This window comes from Penicillium taxi, assembly GCF_028828555.1.
Source record: "Penicillium taxi strain IBT 34144 chromosome Unknown utg000005l_segment0_segment0, whole genome shotgun sequence".
Classification (NCBI taxonomy): domain Eukaryota; kingdom Fungi; phylum Ascomycota; class Eurotiomycetes; order Eurotiales; family Aspergillaceae; genus Penicillium; species Penicillium taxi.
The window spans coordinates 3710701-3730487 of NW_026643207.1; the positions used below are offsets into that span (position 1 = coordinate 3710701).

The 19787-nt window shown below is 46.8% G+C and overlaps 8 protein-coding genes across 8 annotated transcripts; 6 read left to right on the forward strand and 2 right to left on the reverse strand.

The window, feature by feature from the left end:
- Positions 1 to 497: 497 nt before the first annotated feature.
- Positions 498 to 1168, forward strand: N7495_008685 (coatomer subunit zeta; the record flags this gene model as incomplete). The annotated part of the gene is made up of 2 exons (XM_057211336.1): positions 498 to 859; positions 928 to 1168. The coding sequence occupies 2 exons, from the start codon at positions 498 to 500 to the stop codon at positions 1166 to 1168; spliced, it is 603 nt and encodes a 200-aa protein (XP_057060879.1).
- Positions 1169 to 1800: 632 nt separating this feature from the next.
- N7495_008686 (putative DUF814 domain protein) lies at positions 1801 to 5176 on the forward strand (the record flags this gene model as incomplete). The annotated part of the gene is made up of 4 exons (XM_057211337.1): positions 1801 to 1833; positions 1884 to 1952; positions 2008 to 3581; positions 3634 to 5176. The coding sequence occupies 4 exons, from the start codon at positions 1801 to 1803 to the stop codon at positions 5174 to 5176; spliced, it is 3219 nt and encodes a 1072-aa protein (XP_057060880.1).
- A 591-nt stretch (positions 5177 to 5767) lies between these two features.
- Positions 5768 to 7063, forward strand: N7495_008687 (L-threonylcarbamoyladenylate synthase; the record flags this gene model as incomplete). Its single annotated transcript, XM_057211338.1, has 1 exon — positions 5768 to 7063. The coding sequence occupies one exon, from the start codon at positions 5768 to 5770 to the stop codon at positions 7061 to 7063; it is 1296 nt and encodes a 431-aa protein (XP_057060881.1).
- Positions 7064 to 7367: 304 nt separating this feature from the next.
- Positions 7368 to 7715, forward strand: N7495_008688 (uncharacterized protein; the record flags this gene model as incomplete). The annotated part of the gene is made up of 1 exon (XM_057211339.1): positions 7368 to 7715. The coding sequence occupies one exon, from the start codon at positions 7368 to 7370 to the stop codon at positions 7713 to 7715; it is 348 nt and encodes a 115-aa protein (XP_057060882.1).
- Positions 7716 to 8017: 302 nt separating this feature from the next.
- Positions 8018 to 8971, forward strand: N7495_008689 (complex I 24 kDa subunit family protein; the record flags this gene model as incomplete). The annotated part of the gene is made up of 3 exons (XM_057211340.1): positions 8018 to 8185; positions 8241 to 8531; positions 8588 to 8971. The coding sequence occupies 3 exons, from the start codon at positions 8018 to 8020 to the stop codon at positions 8969 to 8971; spliced, it is 843 nt and encodes a 280-aa protein (XP_057060883.1).
- A 640-nt stretch (positions 8972 to 9611) lies between these two features.
- On the reverse strand, positions 9612 to 10667 carry N7495_008690 (dihydroflavonal-4-reductase; the record flags this gene model as incomplete). Its single annotated transcript, XM_057211341.1, has 2 exons — positions 9612 to 10180; positions 10238 to 10667. The coding sequence occupies 2 exons, from the start codon at positions 10665 to 10667 to the stop codon at positions 9612 to 9614; spliced, it is 999 nt and encodes a 332-aa protein (XP_057060884.1).
- Positions 10668 to 11430: 763 nt separating this feature from the next.
- On the forward strand, positions 11431 to 11871 carry N7495_008691 (tautomerase family protein; the record flags this gene model as incomplete). The annotated part of the gene is made up of 1 exon (XM_057211342.1): positions 11431 to 11871. One exon carries the CDS (start codon positions 11431 to 11433, stop codon positions 11869 to 11871), a length of 441 nt encoding a protein of 146 aa, XP_057060885.1.
- An 844-nt stretch (positions 11872 to 12715) lies between these two features.
- N7495_008692 (putative SNF2 family helicase) lies at positions 12716 to 18724 on the reverse strand (the record flags this gene model as incomplete). The annotated part of the gene is made up of 5 exons (XM_057211343.1): positions 12716 to 12959; positions 13033 to 17091; positions 17151 to 17912; positions 17968 to 18109; positions 18166 to 18724. Coding segments are annotated over 5 exons (5766 nt in total), but the record flags the coding sequence as incomplete, so codon positions are not given.
- Positions 18725 to 19787: the final 1063 nt, after the last annotated feature.

Consider the following 19787-nt stretch of genomic DNA (forward strand, 5'->3'; position numbering starts at 1 on the left):
ATTTGAACTTCACTATCATTACCTTTTGGTCCCTTCTATCTTACCCAGCTATGTGTCCCTCTCTCTACTATCCTGATTCTTAACCCTATCTCTGTCACCCTGTTTTTTTTATTTTCACTCCATTACTCAGCCTATTGTTTCTGCCGGAATTATCAGAGCAATGGCCAGGGCCTGCCGCGTAACGTCTTTTGTCCTTGCCTTTTCTCCAACCAAACCTCATTCTGTACGGAGTATTCTCTATTTTATGTGTTTGATTAGTTGATCTTGATATCGATATGTAACATAGATAGAGGTCAATTACTATTACCAATGTATTATTAATGAAATAATACCGACAGAAAGTACATTGCTATATATTTGTACTAGAACCATGAAGCGAATAATATACTACCCCGCGGCACATCGTTAATCCGGCTCCGTCTGCGGCCAGATTGGCAGCATTAGCCGTCAACAATCGTTCAAACGCTCCAACAAATCATAAAAAAAATAAAGCCACAATGTCTGACCCCTTGTCTCTCTTCTCTGTGAATGCGATCCTCATCATGTCGACTGACGACGGATCCCGCATCTTCACAAAGTACTACTCAGCACCGCATGCCCCCGTCGGTGCTGCACCCAACTCCAATTTCCCCGGAGCCAACCCCTACCCAACCGTCAAGGAGCAGCGGGCATTTGAGAAGGGTCTGTTCGAGAAGACAAACAAGTCAACCAGCGATGTCATCCTGTACGACAACCGCATTGTCGTGTTCAAGATGGAGAGCGACGTGATGATCTACGTGGTGGGCAGCGCCCACGAGAACGAAGTGCTACTGTTCAATGTAGTGCTATCGCTGCGAGATGCTCTCGGGATCTTATTCAAGTAAGTTTTCTATTTCCAATCCGTGAATTCGGGGTGTTGAGAAGCTGACATGTGTCCACTAAAAACAGGGGTGCCACCGACAAGCGTACTATCGTCGAGAACTACGATCTCGTCTGCCTCACCATTGACGAGACCATTGACGACGGAATCATCCTCGAGACAGATCCCGTTATGATCGCCTCACGGGTCAGCCGTGCCCCTGCTGCTGACGCGCCAAACATGAAGAATATCGACCTCTCTGAACAGGGCCTAATGAATGCATGGGAGTTTGGCAAGCGGCGTTTGGCCGAGGGTCTGCGACACATGTAAACTGGACCGACGCTATTCTTGTTTTTGGTTGTTTTTTTTTTTGTTAATTCCCGGCTGGTCCTGGCGTAATGTGGTTTCTATTTTACATTGGTCCTAGTTGGCTGTTCTTGGGGTTGAGGACTCCATAGATCTTTGCATGCTCCCTCTTTACCTATGCATCCTGCAAAAGCATGACGTTGTGCTTTGGTCGCGATTGTGGCTATCTTGATAATATACCAACGCTGAAAATGATGATAATTACAATAAACCTTGGGACATTCCGAGGACCTAGATATCGGGATACTTACAGTTAGATCGACGAGGGACAAGCCTGGGGTTACCCGAAAACCGCAATATATTTGGGTATATATACATATCCATGCAGACAACCAGGGCATAGAGTACATATACGCCATAATTCTATGTTTTAACCTTGGACCCTTAGAAGTATCAAATGACATCTATTGATGAATGTTATGAGATCAGCTTCTTGATTTCAAATGGTTAGTTATTTATTGGAACGTGTTTGACTGTTCAGATTTGAACCTCAGGCAGGATGTTTCCTAAAAGAGAGCCCGAGATAGATTTATGGCCCCGCATGCGCGCATACGTCACGCCGAAAATTCCATTCTTCTTACAACGTCCCAACCACGATGAAGCAAAGGTTCTCGTCAATTGACGTTAAGGTACCGATTGAACTAACTTTTCGGGTTAATTTCATATTGACTTTTCACAGGTCATCACCCAGGAGCTGGCCGCGGAGCTGGTCAGTCTCCGGGTATCGAACGTCTACGACCTATCTTCGGTACTTTACCCTTTCCATCAGGAATCGGAGGCCAATTACTTATTGATACCTCTAGCGAATCTTCCTATTCAAACTTGCTAAGCCAGACCATCGCCGCCAACTCATCGTCGACTCCGGTTTCCGCACTCATATCACTCAATACTCCCGCACAACCGCGACTGCTCCCTCACCCTTCGTGGCTCGAGTACGAAAGTGCCTGAAATCGCGTCGCATCACTGCAGTCTCCCAAATTGGAACTGATCGCATTATCGACATTACTTTCAGCGATGGTGCCTACCACATGTTTCTCGAATTCTTCGCCGGCGGCAACATTATCGTCACAGATCGCGAGAATACAATCATTGCGCTGTTTCGACAGGTGAATGCGAGCGAAGGTGACGAGGCTAAGCTGGGAATCAAATACGTTGTTACCAACAAACAAAACTATGACGGCGTTCCCGACATCACCCCCCAGCGCATAATGGAGACGCTAGAGAAGGCGCAGGCATTATTCTCCCAAGATAGCAATACGAGTAAGAAGAAAAAGAAGAACACTGATGTATTGCGCAAGGCTCTGTCGCAGGGCTTCCCCGAATACCCTCCACTTCTGCTAGATCACGCTTTTGCTGTTAAGGACCTTGATCCAGCCCTTCCACTTGATCAAGTTTTGGGTAATGAACCTGTTTTGCAGGATGTACAGGGTGTGTTGGAGGAGGCCCAGCGAGTATCCGACAGCTTTGCTGTAGGCGACAAACATTCAGGATACATCGTTGCAAAGGAGGACAAACGAGCTCCCTTGGAGGGGGACAGTGCCTCGAAGACTCCTCGTCTTGTTTATGAGGACTTCCATCCATTCAAACCTCGGCAGTTCGAGAATAAACCGGAGCTCAAGATCCTGGAGTTCGAAGGATTCAATGCAACCGTTGACCAGTATTTCTCGTCCCTGGAGTCTCAACGACTTGAATCACGGTTGACGGATCGAGAGGAGGCTGCCAAACGTAAACTGGAGGCCGTCCGCGAAGAGCACAGGAAGCGAATCGATGCGCTCAGCGATGTACAAGAGATTCATATTCGGAAGGCTGCTGCCATTGAGGACAACATGTACCGAGTCCAGGAAGCGATAGACTCCGTCAATGGTCTAATCGCACAAGGAATGGACTGGGGAGAAATTGCGCGCCTCATCGAGATCGAAAAGACTCGGGGCAATCCAGTGGCTGGGATTATAAAGTTTCCTCTCAAGCTCTACGAGAACACAGTTACTCTGCTTCTCGGTGAATCCGGCGACAACGAGGCTGAGGATGAGGATCCTGAATCGAGTGATGATTCTGACGAGTCTGATTCTGATAGCGAGGAGAGAGAGCAGAAAACAAAAGAATCTACAGAAAAGATGCTTCCCATTGACGTTGATCTCGGTCTTTCACCTTGGGCAAATGCAAGCAAATACTATAATCAAAAGAAGCAGGCATCGGAAAAGCAACAAAGAACTGTGCAGTCCTCCACCAAGGCTCTTAAAAGTCATGAGAAGAAGGTGACAGCCGATCTAAAGCGAGGCCTGAAGCAGGAGAAAAAAGTCCTGCATCAAGCTCGCGTTCCCTTTTGGTTTGAGAAATTTATCTTCTTCATCTCGTCCGAAGGCTACTTGGTTCTTGGGTTCGTATCTCATCAGAACTTACTGGGATCATATCGCTAACAAGTAAACTAGGGCCCGTGATGCTATGCAGAGCGAAACGCTCTACCATCGGTACTTGAAGAAGGGAGACATCTTCATCCACGCAGATCTGGAGGGTGCTTTGCCTTTTGTGGTCAAAAACCGAGCCGGAAGTACTGATTCACCCATTCCTCCAAGTACTCTCTCGCAAGCAGGAAACCTTTGCGTTGCAACTTCAATCGCATGGGACTCTAAGGCTGTCATGGCGGCATGGTGGGTACAGGCGCACCAGGTATCTAAGACTTCCATTGGTGGGGTTTTGCCACCAGGCCAGTTCCAGACTGAGGGAGAAAAGAACTTTTTGGCACCATCGCAGTTAGTTCTTGGGTTTTCTATCTTGTTCCAAGTTAGCAAAGAGAGTGTTCGAAACCACAAGCAGCACTTTGGCATTTCTGGTGTTGATGGAGAAACTCTCGCCATAGAGCCCCAAGAAGAAAATTCTGCTAAGAAAGAGTCCTCAGTGCAGCCTGTTCCTGTTGTGAATGTTACAGAGAATATACAAGAGGCGGAAGAAGTCTCAGAGGATGCCCGGGAAGAAGACAAATCTGTAGATGACGAGGCGGAAGACGACAGGGATGAACAGGCTACCCACACAAACCCTCTCCAGCAGGGCAATCCAAAGAGACAAGCTCGACAAGGAACTGGAGTCGAGTCTTCTGAATCTGACGAAGAGAATGAGCCACAACTAGAGAATGTGAAAGGTGATGAAGATGACGAAACAACCACAACAAGCCAGGCTGCAGCTACTCCACGGGATCAGCAGAATGCCTCAGCTCCTGACCAACATTCGCGTCAAGAGAAAACCCCAGCGCGTACTCCCAAACCCCGTGGCAAGAAAAAGCGTGCGGCTGCAAAGTACGCTGATCAAGATGAAGAAGATCGAGAGCTTGCTATCCAACTTCACGGAATAGGCAACCAAACAGCCAAGGCCGCCCTGGCTGCTGAAGCCAAGCTTCAACGAGAACAAGAAGCCGAAGCACAAAAGCAGCGTCGTCGGGCACAACACGAGCGTGCCGCCGCAGCCGAGAAAAAGCGACAGGCTCTATTTGCTGAGAATGGAGGCGATGATTATAACGAAGAAACTGCCGCCGCCGAAGCCGCAGATCTCAGCTGGATCCCAGCCCTAATTGGAACGCCAACCCCGGACGATGAGATCCTTGCTGCCATCCCTGTCTGTGCCCCATGGGGAGCTCTTGGCCGATACAAGTACAAAGTCAAGCTGCAACCAGGTGCTGTCAAGAAGGGCAAGGCTGTTAAGGAGATTATTGGTCGTTGGGTGTCTGAAACTACTGCAGGCAAGGTCAAGAAGGATCATGCTGAGGATGTCGGAATCTCTCGCATCGATGCGGAACGAATCCGTGCTCGCGAGGGTGAACTGATCAAGGAGTGGAAAGATACTGAGATCATTAACACTATGCCCGTCGGTAAGGTTCGCATCATGACCGCTGGTGGTGGTGATGGAGGCGATAAAGGCAAGGGCAAGGGAGGTGGTGGTAAAGGTGGCACAAAAGGAGGCAAAGGTGGAAAGAAGAAATAAGCAGATCGTAGTTACATGACAAGAGGTGTAAGAATCGTCGAGAGAAGCCAGTAGAATGGGGTTTCTTACTGCATATTCTAGAAATAGACAAGCCATCAATGTATCCCAAGAGATCTCTCATCTTTTCCTTTCCAAAATAAATAGAATTGCCATAATTATAGAGACTAGCAATTTTAAAAATTAAGCTACATTTAACTGGCACTAACTGAAAGTAAGAAGAAAATAGTAGACAATACCTTGAGTAATAGTTGAAGTAAATATAAGAATTTTTGCAACTAGTTGGTGATACGAGTGCTGAGTCATTCCACGTCATCTTGATTAACGGTTTCTATTTTTTTCCTGCGTTTTCAGATAGGTCACTATCCACAGATATCTTATGAAATGATCGACAAGCCGCTATCTTAGAGAGGTTCCGGAAGGACAAGTCATTTAAATCCACCCAATTCGCCGTGTGATTTGGGCCCGAGCCTCTATTCGCCCCTCATTGTGTGTGCCCGGATACTGCGTCATTCATCCCGTTGGGCTCATATCAATCTGCTATTTCCTCGCGTTTTCGCTGGCACTGGTCGGCGCAGACTTTCCAGATTAATAATGCCTGACTCTACAACACGGGTTGTCTCTGTCCAGCGCCTCAACCAGGGCCCGGGTGACCGGTCTCTGGCGGAGTGGTGGGCAGATGAGTGCAAGAATGAAACGCCTGAGTCTAAGATTATCGAAGAGGCCGCCAACCTTCTCCGAACTAGTGATACCCCCGTTGCATTCCCCAGCGAGACCGTGTATGGCCTAGGTGCTGATGCTACCCGTAGCTCCGCCGTTCAGGGCATCTACAAGGCAAAGCAGCGTCCTTCCGACAATCCATTGATCGTTCATGTTGATTCTGTGGATATGCTGGATCGTCTCCTCAACCCCACGCTGGGAAGCCCGCGCTCATGTGCGACGCCTCGTATCTCCATTCCTCCTATCTACCAACCTCTCATTGATCGATTCTGGCCGGGTCCCTTGACTATCATCATTCCCAACCCATCCGGGTCTAATTTGGCGCCAGAGGTGACTTCTAAGTTGACGACGTTTGGAGTACGCCTGCCCTCTTCTCCCCTGGCGCGTCTTCTCATTCACGTCGCTGACCGCCCTATTGCCGCCCCATCCGCAAACGCTTCGACTAAGCCCTCGCCCACTACGGCGCAGCATGTGTATCACGACCTCCACGATCGAATTAGCTTGATTCTGGATGGTGGACCGTCTGGTGTTGGCCTTGAGAGCACAGTTGTAGATGGTATTTCCAACCCACCGGCCATTCTGCGCCCTGGTGGCATCGGTATTGAAGCTTTGCGCGAGTGCGCCGGTTGGGAGAACGTCACATTAGGTTACAACGATGGCAACTTGGACATGAAGGAAATTCCCCGCGCACCGGGTATGAAGTATCGACACTACTCACCGAAAGCGCGAGTTGTATTGTTCGAATCATCCTCAAAGGCCGCAGGAGTCGAGCGCCATGTTCAAAAGGACCTTCAGGACTCCGCCATTGGCGCACACAATATTGGTATTGTGCGCACCCGGAACTGGAAGCAAGGATTGAACCTTGCCCCCGATGAAGACTTGGCTAGCACCCTCAAGCCCGTTCCGAACTCTCTTGAAAACCTGGTCAGCTTTCCCATTCCAGTGCAGGAAACTGGTAGTCCGAGCAGCCGCACTAAGACGGCATATGACTATCACCTTGGCACGGACACAGAGACCATCGCGCATGGTCTGTTTGCGGCTTTACGCGCTCTTGATGAGCTGGATGTCGATGTGATTTACGTGGAAGGGATATCTGCCCTCGACGGTGTCTTGGCTGCAGCAGTAATGAACAGGTTACGAAAGGCTGCGGGTACGGAGATGAAGGTGTAGATGATTGACGATTATGTATTCCCCTACTTTTGAATAGCAGCCGTCCATGAAATAGATGTTACCTTCTCTTGATGTATCAGTAAGCAACTTGGTCTTACCACTTTTGGTCTGATGCGCTGTCCATTTTAGGCCAAGCTGTGCTTATGACCCCCTCTCGGTCTTCCCGTCACACGAGAAAGTCCTGCACTTTCCAATACTTCATTTGGACTAAAGTCGGTAAATGTCCCATATCGTTGTCAGCCCCTGGATAACAGCCAGACCAACACTACGACGGCAAATAGCCTCCCATTTATCATACTGCACCATGTCGTCAAGTTCCAACCTCCCCGACCGCTACAAGCTGATCTTCTTCGTTCCGCCCTCTGACTTGGAGGCATGCAAAAAAGCCATTTTCTTGACGGGTGCCGGCACCTTCCCCGGGGGCAAATACACCGACTGTTGTTTCCAAACACTTGGAACGGGTCAGTTTTTTCCTAATGGTGGAGCGAATCCAGCAATTGGTGCGGTCGGTGTGTTGGAACAGTTGCCGGAGATGAAGGCCGAGATCATGTGTATTGGGCGTGAGACTATGCTGAATGCTGTGAAGGCATTGATTAAGGCGCATCCTTATGAGGAGGTTGCGTATGAAGTTTATAAGATGGAAAATGTGTAGCTGGTGACGAAGGGTCTTGATGTACTCTGTACGGAGTGTAATCGTATCCTTCGTTCGTTATACGACATGCGTTTCTTTTCAAGTATCAGTAATCACCAAACACTGCTCAGTCACCAGTATCCATAATTATTCACTGATAATTGAAAGGAGAAAGAAGAGAATCAAATGTTGTATAGCGGGTATGTGGGAGTAATCTGTTACCGCTGATTGGTCAACAGCCCGCAAAACGACTTGCCAACTTGATCCGTTAAACTCCTCTTCAACCTCATCACCTCCAATTGATCTCGCTCCCCTCTCTACCAATGGCGTCAAAACTCTTCCCCGTTTCGCGGGTCGGCCGCCTGTTTCGCCAGTCCCCCTTCGTCCAATATAGATCCTTCTCCGTCGCCCCGCAACGATGCAGCGACTCCCTCCCCGTGGTGAGTATCTCCATCCTTAGGGCCTCTCAGGCTGTTGGCCCGGCGCGCTCCGTCGGGGATAACCATAAAACAAGGCCAATGCGTTGACGATGTTCTCTCTTTGCAGCACCGGAACTCCTCTCACAACAATGTCAACATTCCTTTCAAGTTCACCGACTCTAACCTCAAGGTCATTGATGAGATCCTCAAGCGCTACCCGTCGCAGTACAAGAAGGCTGCTGTCATGCCCTTGCTGGACCTCGGCCAGCGCCAGCACGGCTTCACCAGCATCAGTGTTATGAACGAGGTTGCCCGCATGCTTGAGATGCCCCCAATGCGTGTCTACGAGGTTGCGACCTTCTATACCATGTACAATCGCGAGCCAGTCGGCAAGTACTTTGTCCAGATTTGCACTACCGTAAGGAAACTACCTCTATAGTTGCGAACCCAGTTGACTGACGCCGGTGTATTCAGACCCCCTGCCAGCTTGGCGGCTGCGGTAGCACTGCTATTGTTGATGCTATCACTGAACACCTCGGTGTCACCCCCGGCCACACCACCGAAGACGGTCTTTTCACCGTTCTCGAGGTCGAGTGCCTGGGTGCTTGCGTTAACGCCCCCATGGTCCAGATCAACGACGACTACTACGAGGACCTGACCCCCGAGTCGATTAAATCCCTCCTCACTGCATTTAAGGCTGCTGCCACATCCACTGATGCTAAGATCCCTACTCCTGGCCCATTGAGCGGTCGCAACACCTGCGAGAACAGCGCCGGGTTGACCAGCCTTCAAGAACCTCCTGTCTGGAACCCGGAAACCATGATGCGCAAGGATGGAGCTCTGGATGCCCAGTCATAAACGAATACCGGAAGAAAGAGGCTTTTCACTAACCAAATGCTTGATACCGGATTGGAAGGAATTTATAATGAGGTTATCAGGGGGGAGATGGACCCTGTCGATTTGATGCCACAGTGCGCAAAATTAAAAGGTGCCTAGGCGCCCTGCACTATGATCCCCTAGGGCGTCTTTGTTTTTCATTTTCTACTATGTACAGTACAGTATAGTACGTCCTTGGTTTTTGTTTGGCTTGAGAGCCATAAGAAGATCAAGTCAAGTCGATTAACTATCGGCAAATTTCATATTTTTATCAGTTATTTTCTGTTCTTCTATCCTCTCAAATTTATTGATTTTGCTGACACGAATTGAACCGCCCAAGACGGGAACTGAACAAACACCGTAGAGCTTATTTGTTTTCAATACCTGCTGAAGATGTTGATGCTGACAGCAGTAAGGCAGGTACCTGACTTTGGGCTGAATAGCTTGTCATTATTTAATGAAATAGATGGCTAGTTGTGATACGGTCAGCCATCTTGGAAGGGGCCTCGAGGTCTGGAAGGTTATTTAAATACGAATTGAAAAAGCCGAAAAAATTAGTTGAGTTATGTATGTCACATGATGACACTATCTAATACAAAACATCAGAAGTCCATATCTGAGACTAAACAGACGACTTGGCCTTGAGGGATAACTGCTGGTTCACAACATCGTCAATGATGCTCTGATACGATCGCCACTTCAGCCCAAGAATCTTATCAGCAGTCGGAGTTTCAACGTCCCAACCTCCCTCAAATGGAGGCTGCAACTTGCAACCGAGAGAGGGGTATTTCTCTTTTACATAGGAAGCCACATCACCCCACGGCGCAGATGTCGAGAGGAGAATCTCAGTTCCACTCTTAAGATCGGCGGTCAAAGCCTTAATATGGGCTTCGGCCACATCGTGAACATCGACCCATGCGTTTCCAATGGCTGGCTTTTCTGAAAAGAGAGACAGCCACAACATTGCATTCATACCACCGATGTCCTTATCAGTATCCTGGATCAAACTGTGACCCATGACAAAGACTGGGTGAATTGTAATGAGCTTATATTGTGGATTGTTGTTTTTCAGGAAGTCTCGAGTGGCTTGGTGAGCCAAGATTTTGGAGGCTGTATACTTGACTGCACCTCCGATGAAGCCATCTGGGAAGTTCGCTGATAGATCAACTGGGAAAACCTCTCCATTATTTTCTATATTATATGTCAGCATATTAAATTCAATGGCTCTATAATAAAGGAATAACAAACCTTTCACTGTGATGAAATCCTTTCTAATTAAGGAATCAACCGGGCTAAGCGCTAGGGCTGACGACACAACGGAAACCTTCTTGATCTTCTCGAAAGCCAAAGCGGATTTCAGGATAGATAGAGTGGCTTGAACAGCAGGCTCGACATAATCAAGATGGATGTCACCTCCATCTTTTGGCATGGGAGAGGCGATGTGAAAAACATAGTCAACATCCTTTAGAGCGGTATTGAAAGACTCGGGCTTTGACAAGTCGGCAATCACAATTGTCTCAATGTGATCCTGGAATTCTGGATAGCGGCTTCTAACGACGGCTTCTTGCTCAGCTTTCCGAACGCTGAGTCGGACGCGATATCCAGCCTTCAGCGCATTCTCCACAGTCTGGGCCCCAATGAAGCCAGTAGCTCCAGTGATGAAAATAAGTTCAGACATGTCGGAATAGGGTGATAGATAAGACTTTGGTCAAGGTAGTTGATGCTGAAGTTCGATGTTTCGAAGTAGTTGCTTCTTTCTGGTGAATTCAACGGCATTATATGAATGCAAGATCCAGTAGAAGCTTCCATGGCTCTAATGAATGATTTATAATCGATTGCTTTGAAATTAACAACATGATATTGATGTATATCCCACTATCACGATTAGTTTACGGGCTGATGAAATGATTTTGGAATGTTGAATAATCTTAGATTCCACTGCAGTTGATTTTAGAATGTTGAATAATCTTAAATTCCACGACGTACACGACAACAAATCAAATTAAGGTTGTAACTAAATTAGCTAACCTTAAAATGTTCGCCCCACAAATCGGCCCGATTCGATTATTCATCGTTTCAACATAACTAATTGGCTAGCTAGCTAGTTAACTAAATGTTTTAATGTTGACTAAACTATCTAGACAGTTTTGGTTCTTGTATATGTCTTAGTTAACAGGTCACCGAACCGATTCAAGCTTGCCATAATAGTCGTTCCGAAGGATGAGAAATCAAACATCTTCCGTCACCAAGAAATTGTGTGTATCTAGGTCGCGATCAAGGATCATGATCATTAAGATGCTATAAAGATGACGATCTCACCTCTGTAATTCGGGATAATTATCCTACAAATCCATTGAGCCTTGAGATCCACATATACCTACCAAAATTTCAAACAATTCCCCGAAAAACTCCGAATTTTTCAAACATCAGCTTGATCCACCATGCCTCTCTGGCAAATCTATCACCCAGCAACCGCATTCAAAGATGCTGCTTCCAAACAAGCATTTGCAAATGATATTACGAATATGTACCTCAAACTAGGCCTCCCAGCCTTCTATGTCGTGACCCAGTTCCACAAAATGGATATCGACAACGTCTTTGTTGGTGGAAAACAAAATGCCGATATAGATACTCCATTTATTCGAGTGGTCATAAATCACATCGCTATTCATGTGCCAGACGTGGATGCCATGTATCTCGATACAACTTCGCGCTTGGATGGAGTTATGAAGCCCCATATCACGGACAAGGGATATGATTTCGAATATCATGTCGACGAGACCGAGAGAAGGCTCTGGAAAATCAATGGTCTTATTCCTCCGCCGTTCAAAAGTGCCGAGGAGCAAATCTGGGTGCGAGAGAATCGTGCTGTGCCTTATTAAGGCGCGTTCCTGAAGCCGGGCCGAGGAGGCCGGAGATACCTATATAAGGACTCTGTTACGATTTTTGTCGAAAGATCAGTCATTAGTTACGGTTAGAATTCATTTTTGGCAGCGTTCGCCATTAAATACAGCTATATTCGAAAACAGATTCCCCCTCGGACAGACACACGTTAAATGGAATATATTTTTAGAAAAGAATTATTTACAGCCTAGCCAAATAAAAATTTGAGTGGTTTCGGGTACGGGCCGAGAAACAACATGTGTCTATCAGAGGGGGAATCTGTTTTCGAATATAGCTGTATCGCTTGAAATCAAAATCTTTTTCCATAATACAGGTGTTTTCAAAATCGAAGTAACTCCACTCCCTCCAGGGTTCTATGTATTCATTAGCCTTGGGATGGCAAATTATCTCCACTTAATTCGGAAGGTGATGGAGTTCGTGGAATTGAAAATCCCAAAGAATGGGAGCAAGAAATTGTCAATTTCTACCTCTAGGCGGCCCTGTGAGACGAACTAATGCGCAAATTTTGAGGCCTGTACTCGTGAAGCTACATGATTTTACAGTGAAAGATAAACCCTGGGAAAAGTTGGAAATCAAATAGCAGGCTCATGCGAGGACAAATTGTACATCCTAGATCTAGAAAGCAATAGTAATACATTTCAAGGCCACCCACCCTTTGTCTTTTCTTCTTTATTTAGTCAAACTTTTGGGTTAACACGGAATTCATTAAGCCAAATTTAGGCCCCTTACGCTACTTCACTCAGACCTGTCGTCAAGTTGGCGATAGAAATCTGTCGATGGACCGCGGATCGGCAAATGCCCAGCGGAGAGTTCCTGACGTACCGGCACGTGGAGAGCCATCACCAAATTGTCAATAGAATTAAGATACACACGAACGTTGTTCATATCCTCGAACACGTTAACGTCGGCTGTGTGCGCGGTCATCATGAGGTGACAGTGAACAGTCTTCTTCTGTCCATAGCGGCGAACCCGTCCAATCGCCTGTGTCATTCCTGATCCATACTCATGAATCTCGGAAACGACAAGCGGAGAAATGAAGATGACGTGGTTGGCGCACTGTAAGTTTCTATCAAACGTAACAAGTCAGTTTAGATCAAAAAGAAAGAAATTAATAGTAAATGGATAAGGAGAATACTTACAGGCCAGCTGCCATAACGTTACCGAGTGGTAGGATGAGGACCTTGACAAACGGCGAGCTTTTGCCACTGGAGCTGTCGATGAACTCGGTGGTACTCGCAAGGCGACTCAGTTTGGCTGCCCGGTTTTCAATTCCAGCTTTTGTCAGAGAACTCGAGACGGAATCAATCAGGTCCATGAACTGGACGAAAACGATCACCTGGTCCTCTTTCGGAGTGCTCTTAATAATCTTCACAATGCTGTCCAACTTGGAGCTCGACCGGAGGCCATGGCATGGAGTTAATCCAAATTGAACTAAAGCCTCTATCGGAGACTTTGAAGATTTGATGCGTGTATTAATCTCAAGAATGGTACGGTTGTTCGTGAAGCCTTGGACTCGGGTTTTAATTCCATCGTTGTTGGCAAAATGGCTATGCAGCAAGCCATAGATATATTTCTCTCGATCGTTCATCACAGCCACACCGTAGTGAGATTTGAACGGTATTTCACCAGTATCGGCTTTATTTTGTCGTGCGAATTGATCGAGGAACTTTTGCGCGTGCTCATGGCGAGCCTCATACCACGGATCACTGCACGCGCGCTTGTACAAAAGAAAACTCTCAACGGCAGTCATCTGCTTTCTGATGGCCTTCAGACGGGAATTATTGGTAGCAACGTTGGAGTCATCGTCAATTCCCAAATGAACTCCGAGCTGTCGGGCAATGCTCTTAATATCAGCAAACTCGCACGGTGAAGGCGTACCAGATAGGATCCACTTTGATCGTCCTGACAATTCCACCAGAGGGAGTTGTCGAACTTCTCCAGCGTAAGTGTATTCATCAACAACAATTCGGTTGAAGTGGAAGCTGTGGAGCAAGGGGAATATCATAGAAGAGGCTTCTGGACCCACATTGAACTTCTTTCGGTATTCAGTCGAAGTCAATGGTTTCCTATCCTCTTTTTTCTGCTTTCCACCCTTCTTGTTGACTTTCTCATCTTTCTCAGGGATTACTGAGAGATTCTCCTTCTCCTGAGCTGCTGCAAACTTTGCGCCCCTGAGCCGAAAAGAGGGGGTGTATCTAGAGTTTGCTTGATCTTCGTCAAGCCGCTGCTGTCTTTCCTCCACATCCTTCGGGAGTGACTCGGGCCCATACTCATTCAAGTTGTGGATCAGTTCTCGCAGAGAACGCTTGCTTTCATCGAACCACTGATCAAACTGTCTTCCACTTTTCGGGGCCCGCGGAGAAGCAGTGAAATGTTGCATGGCCTCGTAGTATCGGTCAGACTCTAGAACAGCCCAGGAAAGGAAAACGATATCAGCTTCCTGAATATCTGAGACAGAGCAAGTCTGAAGCTGCTTGACGTTCTTGATTTCCAAAGTCTTGTACTTCTTTCTGAGGAACTTGAACGTCTCCTCCGTCCACTGTTTGAACACATTAGAAGGGATGACGATGAGAGTAGCCTTGCTTTGAATGAAATGGGAATCTGTGATTTCTTCCTTCATTCTCTTCTGATCAGCATCGAACTGCGTATCGACCAGACCGAGGATGGTGACCGTTTTTCCATATCCAACTTCGTCGGCACAAAGACCGCCTCGAATTTTCCTGGGCATGGTGACTTTAACTTCAGCCTGCCATGACACTTCAGGGAATCTAGCTTCCTCAACCTCCATTTCAAGGAATGACTCAATGTCTTCTCTTTCTTGAGAGACCATCCAACTCAAGGATCGGAGCTGTTCAGGTCGCATATCAAGATGGAAGCCTGGAGGCTGCTCCGACATGACGTCTTTGGAATTGTCGAAGATAATGAACGTGTTGCGTGGCTTTGGTCCCGAATCAAAGGTGTTTGTAAGTAGACGCCACTGGAATCGCACGTCTGTATTATAGCCGGTGTTGACCAAATGTCCATAAGCACGATGTGCCATCGACTGTACGTTCAATGCGAACTCCACTTTATGTCCTATGAAGACCAAGAAGGGTGGGGTCCTTGTTTTGATGGAACGCTCGAACTTTGCTGCACCCTCCGGGTCTTCATAGGGAGTTACAGCATTTGCCGCGTTCCGACCCCAAAGCATTTTAGGTGGTAATGGGTCACAAGATTGGCAGATAGATCCATTTATAGGCAGATCCATCGCAAGATCAAGATCCTTCCAAGCTGAGAGGTGCATCATTTCTGAATTTTTCTGCATTGCCCATTTAAGACCCCACTCCTCCAATGCCTGCGTAGACTTTGCAGGGTCGATATACTCAGACCCATCAGGTGCAAGTCCAGTGAAATTCATGCAAAGTAGTGGAATGTATGAAGCTTTACAGTCGCTGGCTCTAACAGAAATTTTAACGTTGCCAGGCAGAGTAGCATATGTGTGTTGTTCTTCTGGAGGCACCACACAGGGTGCAATCTTGGCATCTCGGCACGTTTTGAAGCGTCGAAAATATCCAGCAAACGTTTTATGGCTGTTTGCAGTTTTGTGGACAAGATAGTGTGGTTTGAACTCATCGGTCAACGCTGCAATTGCTTTTCGCTGTTCATGTCCAGTCAGGGGATGATGCTCGAACGAAAAAGAAAAGTGATCATTTAGGCTGTTACCTATCTTCTGTGGATCGAAGAATAGATAAACCCAATCCATTGACTTGGACAGCGGGTACTTTTCCTCGAACGCATGGACACGTTCTTGTGTGGAGAGCGTCATGCCGTGGCATCCCCAAGGAGCGAACTCTCGTTTCTTGGCCGCAAGATCCATTTTATAGAGTGACGCGAGGGCCATTCCACAATTAGGTATACGAGTGTATGTGCCACGAATATCCACATCAAGATCATTCATTACACTGCTGTAAGGCCCCCAAAACCCGCACACGGGGTTGTGATTCGAGTGTGAGGAGGAGCCAACAATAATTTCTGACCAAATCTTTTCACTGACTCCTTCCGATTCAGGCAATCCGCATTCTGCCTCATAGGATGTTACTGCATGTCCAGATCCAGCGATTGTCAGGTAGAAACCAATGCTGAGTGGAGAACTGGTCTGCCAGTCACCTTCGTAAATGCAAGACTTGGGAACCATTCTTGCAATCGGCTTTGCGAATATCACGCGTAACATGTCACTTCCAGTGATCGATTTGGGAATCTTGGGATACAGTGTCCATTGGAGCTTATCAAATCCGATTTCAAGATGAAGATGAGAAAATTCACCCTCATAAAAGACTGTCCAAACTTTGGTGCGTCGGACCTTCTGGAAACAAAACTCATCGAAGAAAGCCTTGTGTGCAATGTTTACAGCTTGTTCTTGTGTTGTCCTGGGGATCGTCCGGTGAACCCCATTATCGGCAGTGAGTTGGTCAATGAAGGTGTTAACCAGGAAATTGATACCTGGAGTCAAGACACCCGGATGCGCAAGATCACTGAGTCTCAATTTCATAGGAAAGTTTTGCTTCAAAGAGCAGATGAATTCATGAGGGGATTGTCGCTCCTGGATCCTCAACGGCTTGTAGGCATGAGTGGGATTGCCTGCGCAGGTAGAACAAGCCAAAAAATCGCAAATAGTACACTGAAGCAAGCGGGTTTGTGAGCCGAGCTGGTGTTCACATGCGCAAAATTGGGCACTCAGACGAGCACGCAAAATGAGGGATTTCATTTGAGCGGCCGCAACAGCTTTTTCAACCAAAGAAGCGCTGCTGTCGACATCAAGGAAACAGTATGCTTCATTGGGTTCGCAGCTGGCTAGTTTATATGTATTGTCAACAGAATAGATCAATGGAGGGCTCGGCTGGTAAACTGGCGGGGCGCTTCGTTCAGCATCTCTCGGGTCACCAAAAACCTCAACGCCGGCGATCAGTCCGCAGATGATGATTGAGGCAACAACAGGGGATGTCATCGCGTTGCCGGCTAGGTCTTGTATTTCCTTCTGAGTCTCTCTGGTTAAAAGCACGGTGTTGGGAATTCCTTGTAAAGCGAGGGCTTCGGTTCCAAAAATTGGGCTTGCACGAGAAGTGAGAAATGGAAGACCGTGGGGGGTAAGGCAGCCCACAACGCCAAAAACGAAAGATTCTGGCGAACGATCAACCCCTTGTGATAAATCAATGAACTTCCTATTAATAATTAGTCAGTATTCTCTTTCCCTTCCTTCTTCTTCAACTATTTTACTTACTCTTTGTAGAAAATATCCACATATACATGCTTCCTGGAATACAACCATTTAAGATCGATCGTCTCCCTGACTCTCTCTGGTTGTCCCGCAGCCCATATGTTGAACCAATCCGGAAATTGAGAGCTCAAACATCCTGGCCTTGAGCGGCTTATTGGGCGTTCGTTTCCCAGCTCATTCGCCTCTCGATATTCAACATGTCGCTTCTGGTATGCTGTCCAAAGAACATCACTTGAATTCGGCGACGCTCCGGATCGTGCCATGGTCGTTCTCACAAGTTCCTCATATTCTGTGCTATGTTCGTCTAGCATGAAGGAACTCGCTGGTGAGCTCGCTGGACGGTGGAATTGAAGCACTAATTCTTGGAATTTAGTCTTGAAGCGATCACTCGCATCAATCGCACCAGAATCCCCAGTCCTCTCAAGTCTCTCTTGGTCGACACAAACCATGTAACCTCTTACACGGGTGTGTGGTATGTAAAATTGCTTGCTGTCGACCCTGACCCAACTCGAGACATAGCTGATCGTTAACCAAGCCATCTCAAATTGACTCCAAGGAGCTCCAGCAACATTCTCCAAGACAACGATGCGAGGACGGTAGTTCTTGGAGTAATCAAGCACACCTTGGAAAGTTGCTCCCGATTCACCACGTTGGTCCAAGGTCTTCTTATTGTTGTTTAGACAAGAAAAGTCAACACAAGCTGTGCCGCCAATTATCACATCAACATCTTTGGGAACGACTTCAAATGCTCCATATGCCGTTTGCCTATATTGAAGGTTATTATCTCTCATATTTGGGGAAGGAATGCTTGATAACATACGCTTGGTCGCCGCCCAACTCTCGAACATCGCGAAATATCAGAGGAGGTGAAAAGTTTCTCTCGATGTATGCTTGCTTCAGAGGAACAATCTCGCAGCTGAATACATGCTCGATTGGGAACTGCATGCCAATGGCAGTGAGACCTGTTAGATATTAGCTGATTGACTCCACTACAACCTCAAGTTTGAATATAACTGACCTTTCTTGAACATGCTCAAAGCGAGCAAAGGGCTCTCTGTTCCCGAACATACGGTTGCCACACGAAGCCTGCGACCTCCAATTGCATTGATTACTGTCCCAAAACCACGTACCATTGACCTTTCGGCGATGTCCTGGAATATATCAAGAAGCTTGTGCATGGGGGGAAGATCCGCGTTGAGATTCCGTGTGCTCTCTCTCGGAAAATCACATGCGCCATGGCTGCCGCCTTTGGCCTCTTCATTTTCAGCATCTGAAGAGAGAGGGTCGCTGGCATTGATCGGCAAATGAGACGGCTCATCGGTACTTAGCAGGCACTCGGTCTTGATACCGCCTGACAAGGGTTTCAAATCCATCTCTTCACCACCAGACAAGGGCTCAACAGGAGAATCGTCCACTTCTTTCCGCTTAATCCTCGGATTAGTCAAGCCTGGTGAACCTGCCCGCTTCATACCAGTCTCCTGGGAAGACTCATCAGGGATTTCATCCAGCTCTTGATGCTCAACACTTGGGCATATGAGCCCTGGTGACTCTGCCCGCTTCATATCAGTGTTTGACATGTTCGATACTGGGATGAACTTTGTCAGATATTTTTCTCAACAAACAAAATGTTTATGCCTTCCACGTCAAGGAAGACTTACTTCGATCCAAAATGGTTGTCTTTGGATGTAAAGGTATTTTTCAAAACATTCAAGAAGTCAGAACAATGCTGTTCCCAAAATACAAGTTGGAATTGTTATTCAAGGAGTGAAAAATCAAAGGTTGTTCTCTAATGATTTTTGGAAGAGGTGACGAGGAAGAATTACAAACTGAGATTGAATCAGAATTTATACAGTGGGTGGGGCATGGTTAACTTGAACGCTCTGAGTCGTCGAAGACGACTCATTGGAGTGTTTCATGCCTTGACTGGCACTGCAACGCAGCTATGACAGGATATGCTTCTTCCAACGATTTTGCGAGAACAGCTCTTGGCTTTTAATTCATTGTATGAGAAGTTGCTCATAACTCCGAAAAATAATTGTCATTCATTAGACCTTGGAAATGATGGGTAGTTCTCTTTTAGTGAGCTTTCACACGACGAATTAGTCGGAATTACTACAATATTCATTTGAGCGTGAAACCAAGTCATTTCTTTCCAGGCATTTGATCAAGAAAAATGAGATTGCAAGAAACTTCAATCTGATCTATTATACATGATGTGGGTCGTGGTTTATGATGTGCACTGCGAAAGGGATTCTGGAGTTAATGAATGTATGGAATGAACTATCCATTTCCAAGGTTGTCTGGGGCCATAATCGCTTTTTTTTTTAAAGCGGTAGATAGATCTTCGGCTTTCAAATATAAAATGTTTTAGTGACGTTAACAGCGAGGTACATGAGTAGAGAGATTTAGTTTTTCTAAAATATTTACTTGTAGTGATTTGTGTAATGTCATAAATATCTATTCAAATGCGCCACAGCCGGCGCTAACGCGCGCTAGTGAATACGCCAATCGGCTTCGGACTGAATGCTCTACTATCGCATTATGTTCATCATTATTTTCACAACACCACCAGCATACTGTGCCTCATCAATTTATTCTCGTCTTTCTATATGCTTTTGTTTCTAGTTATTCCCAAGATGG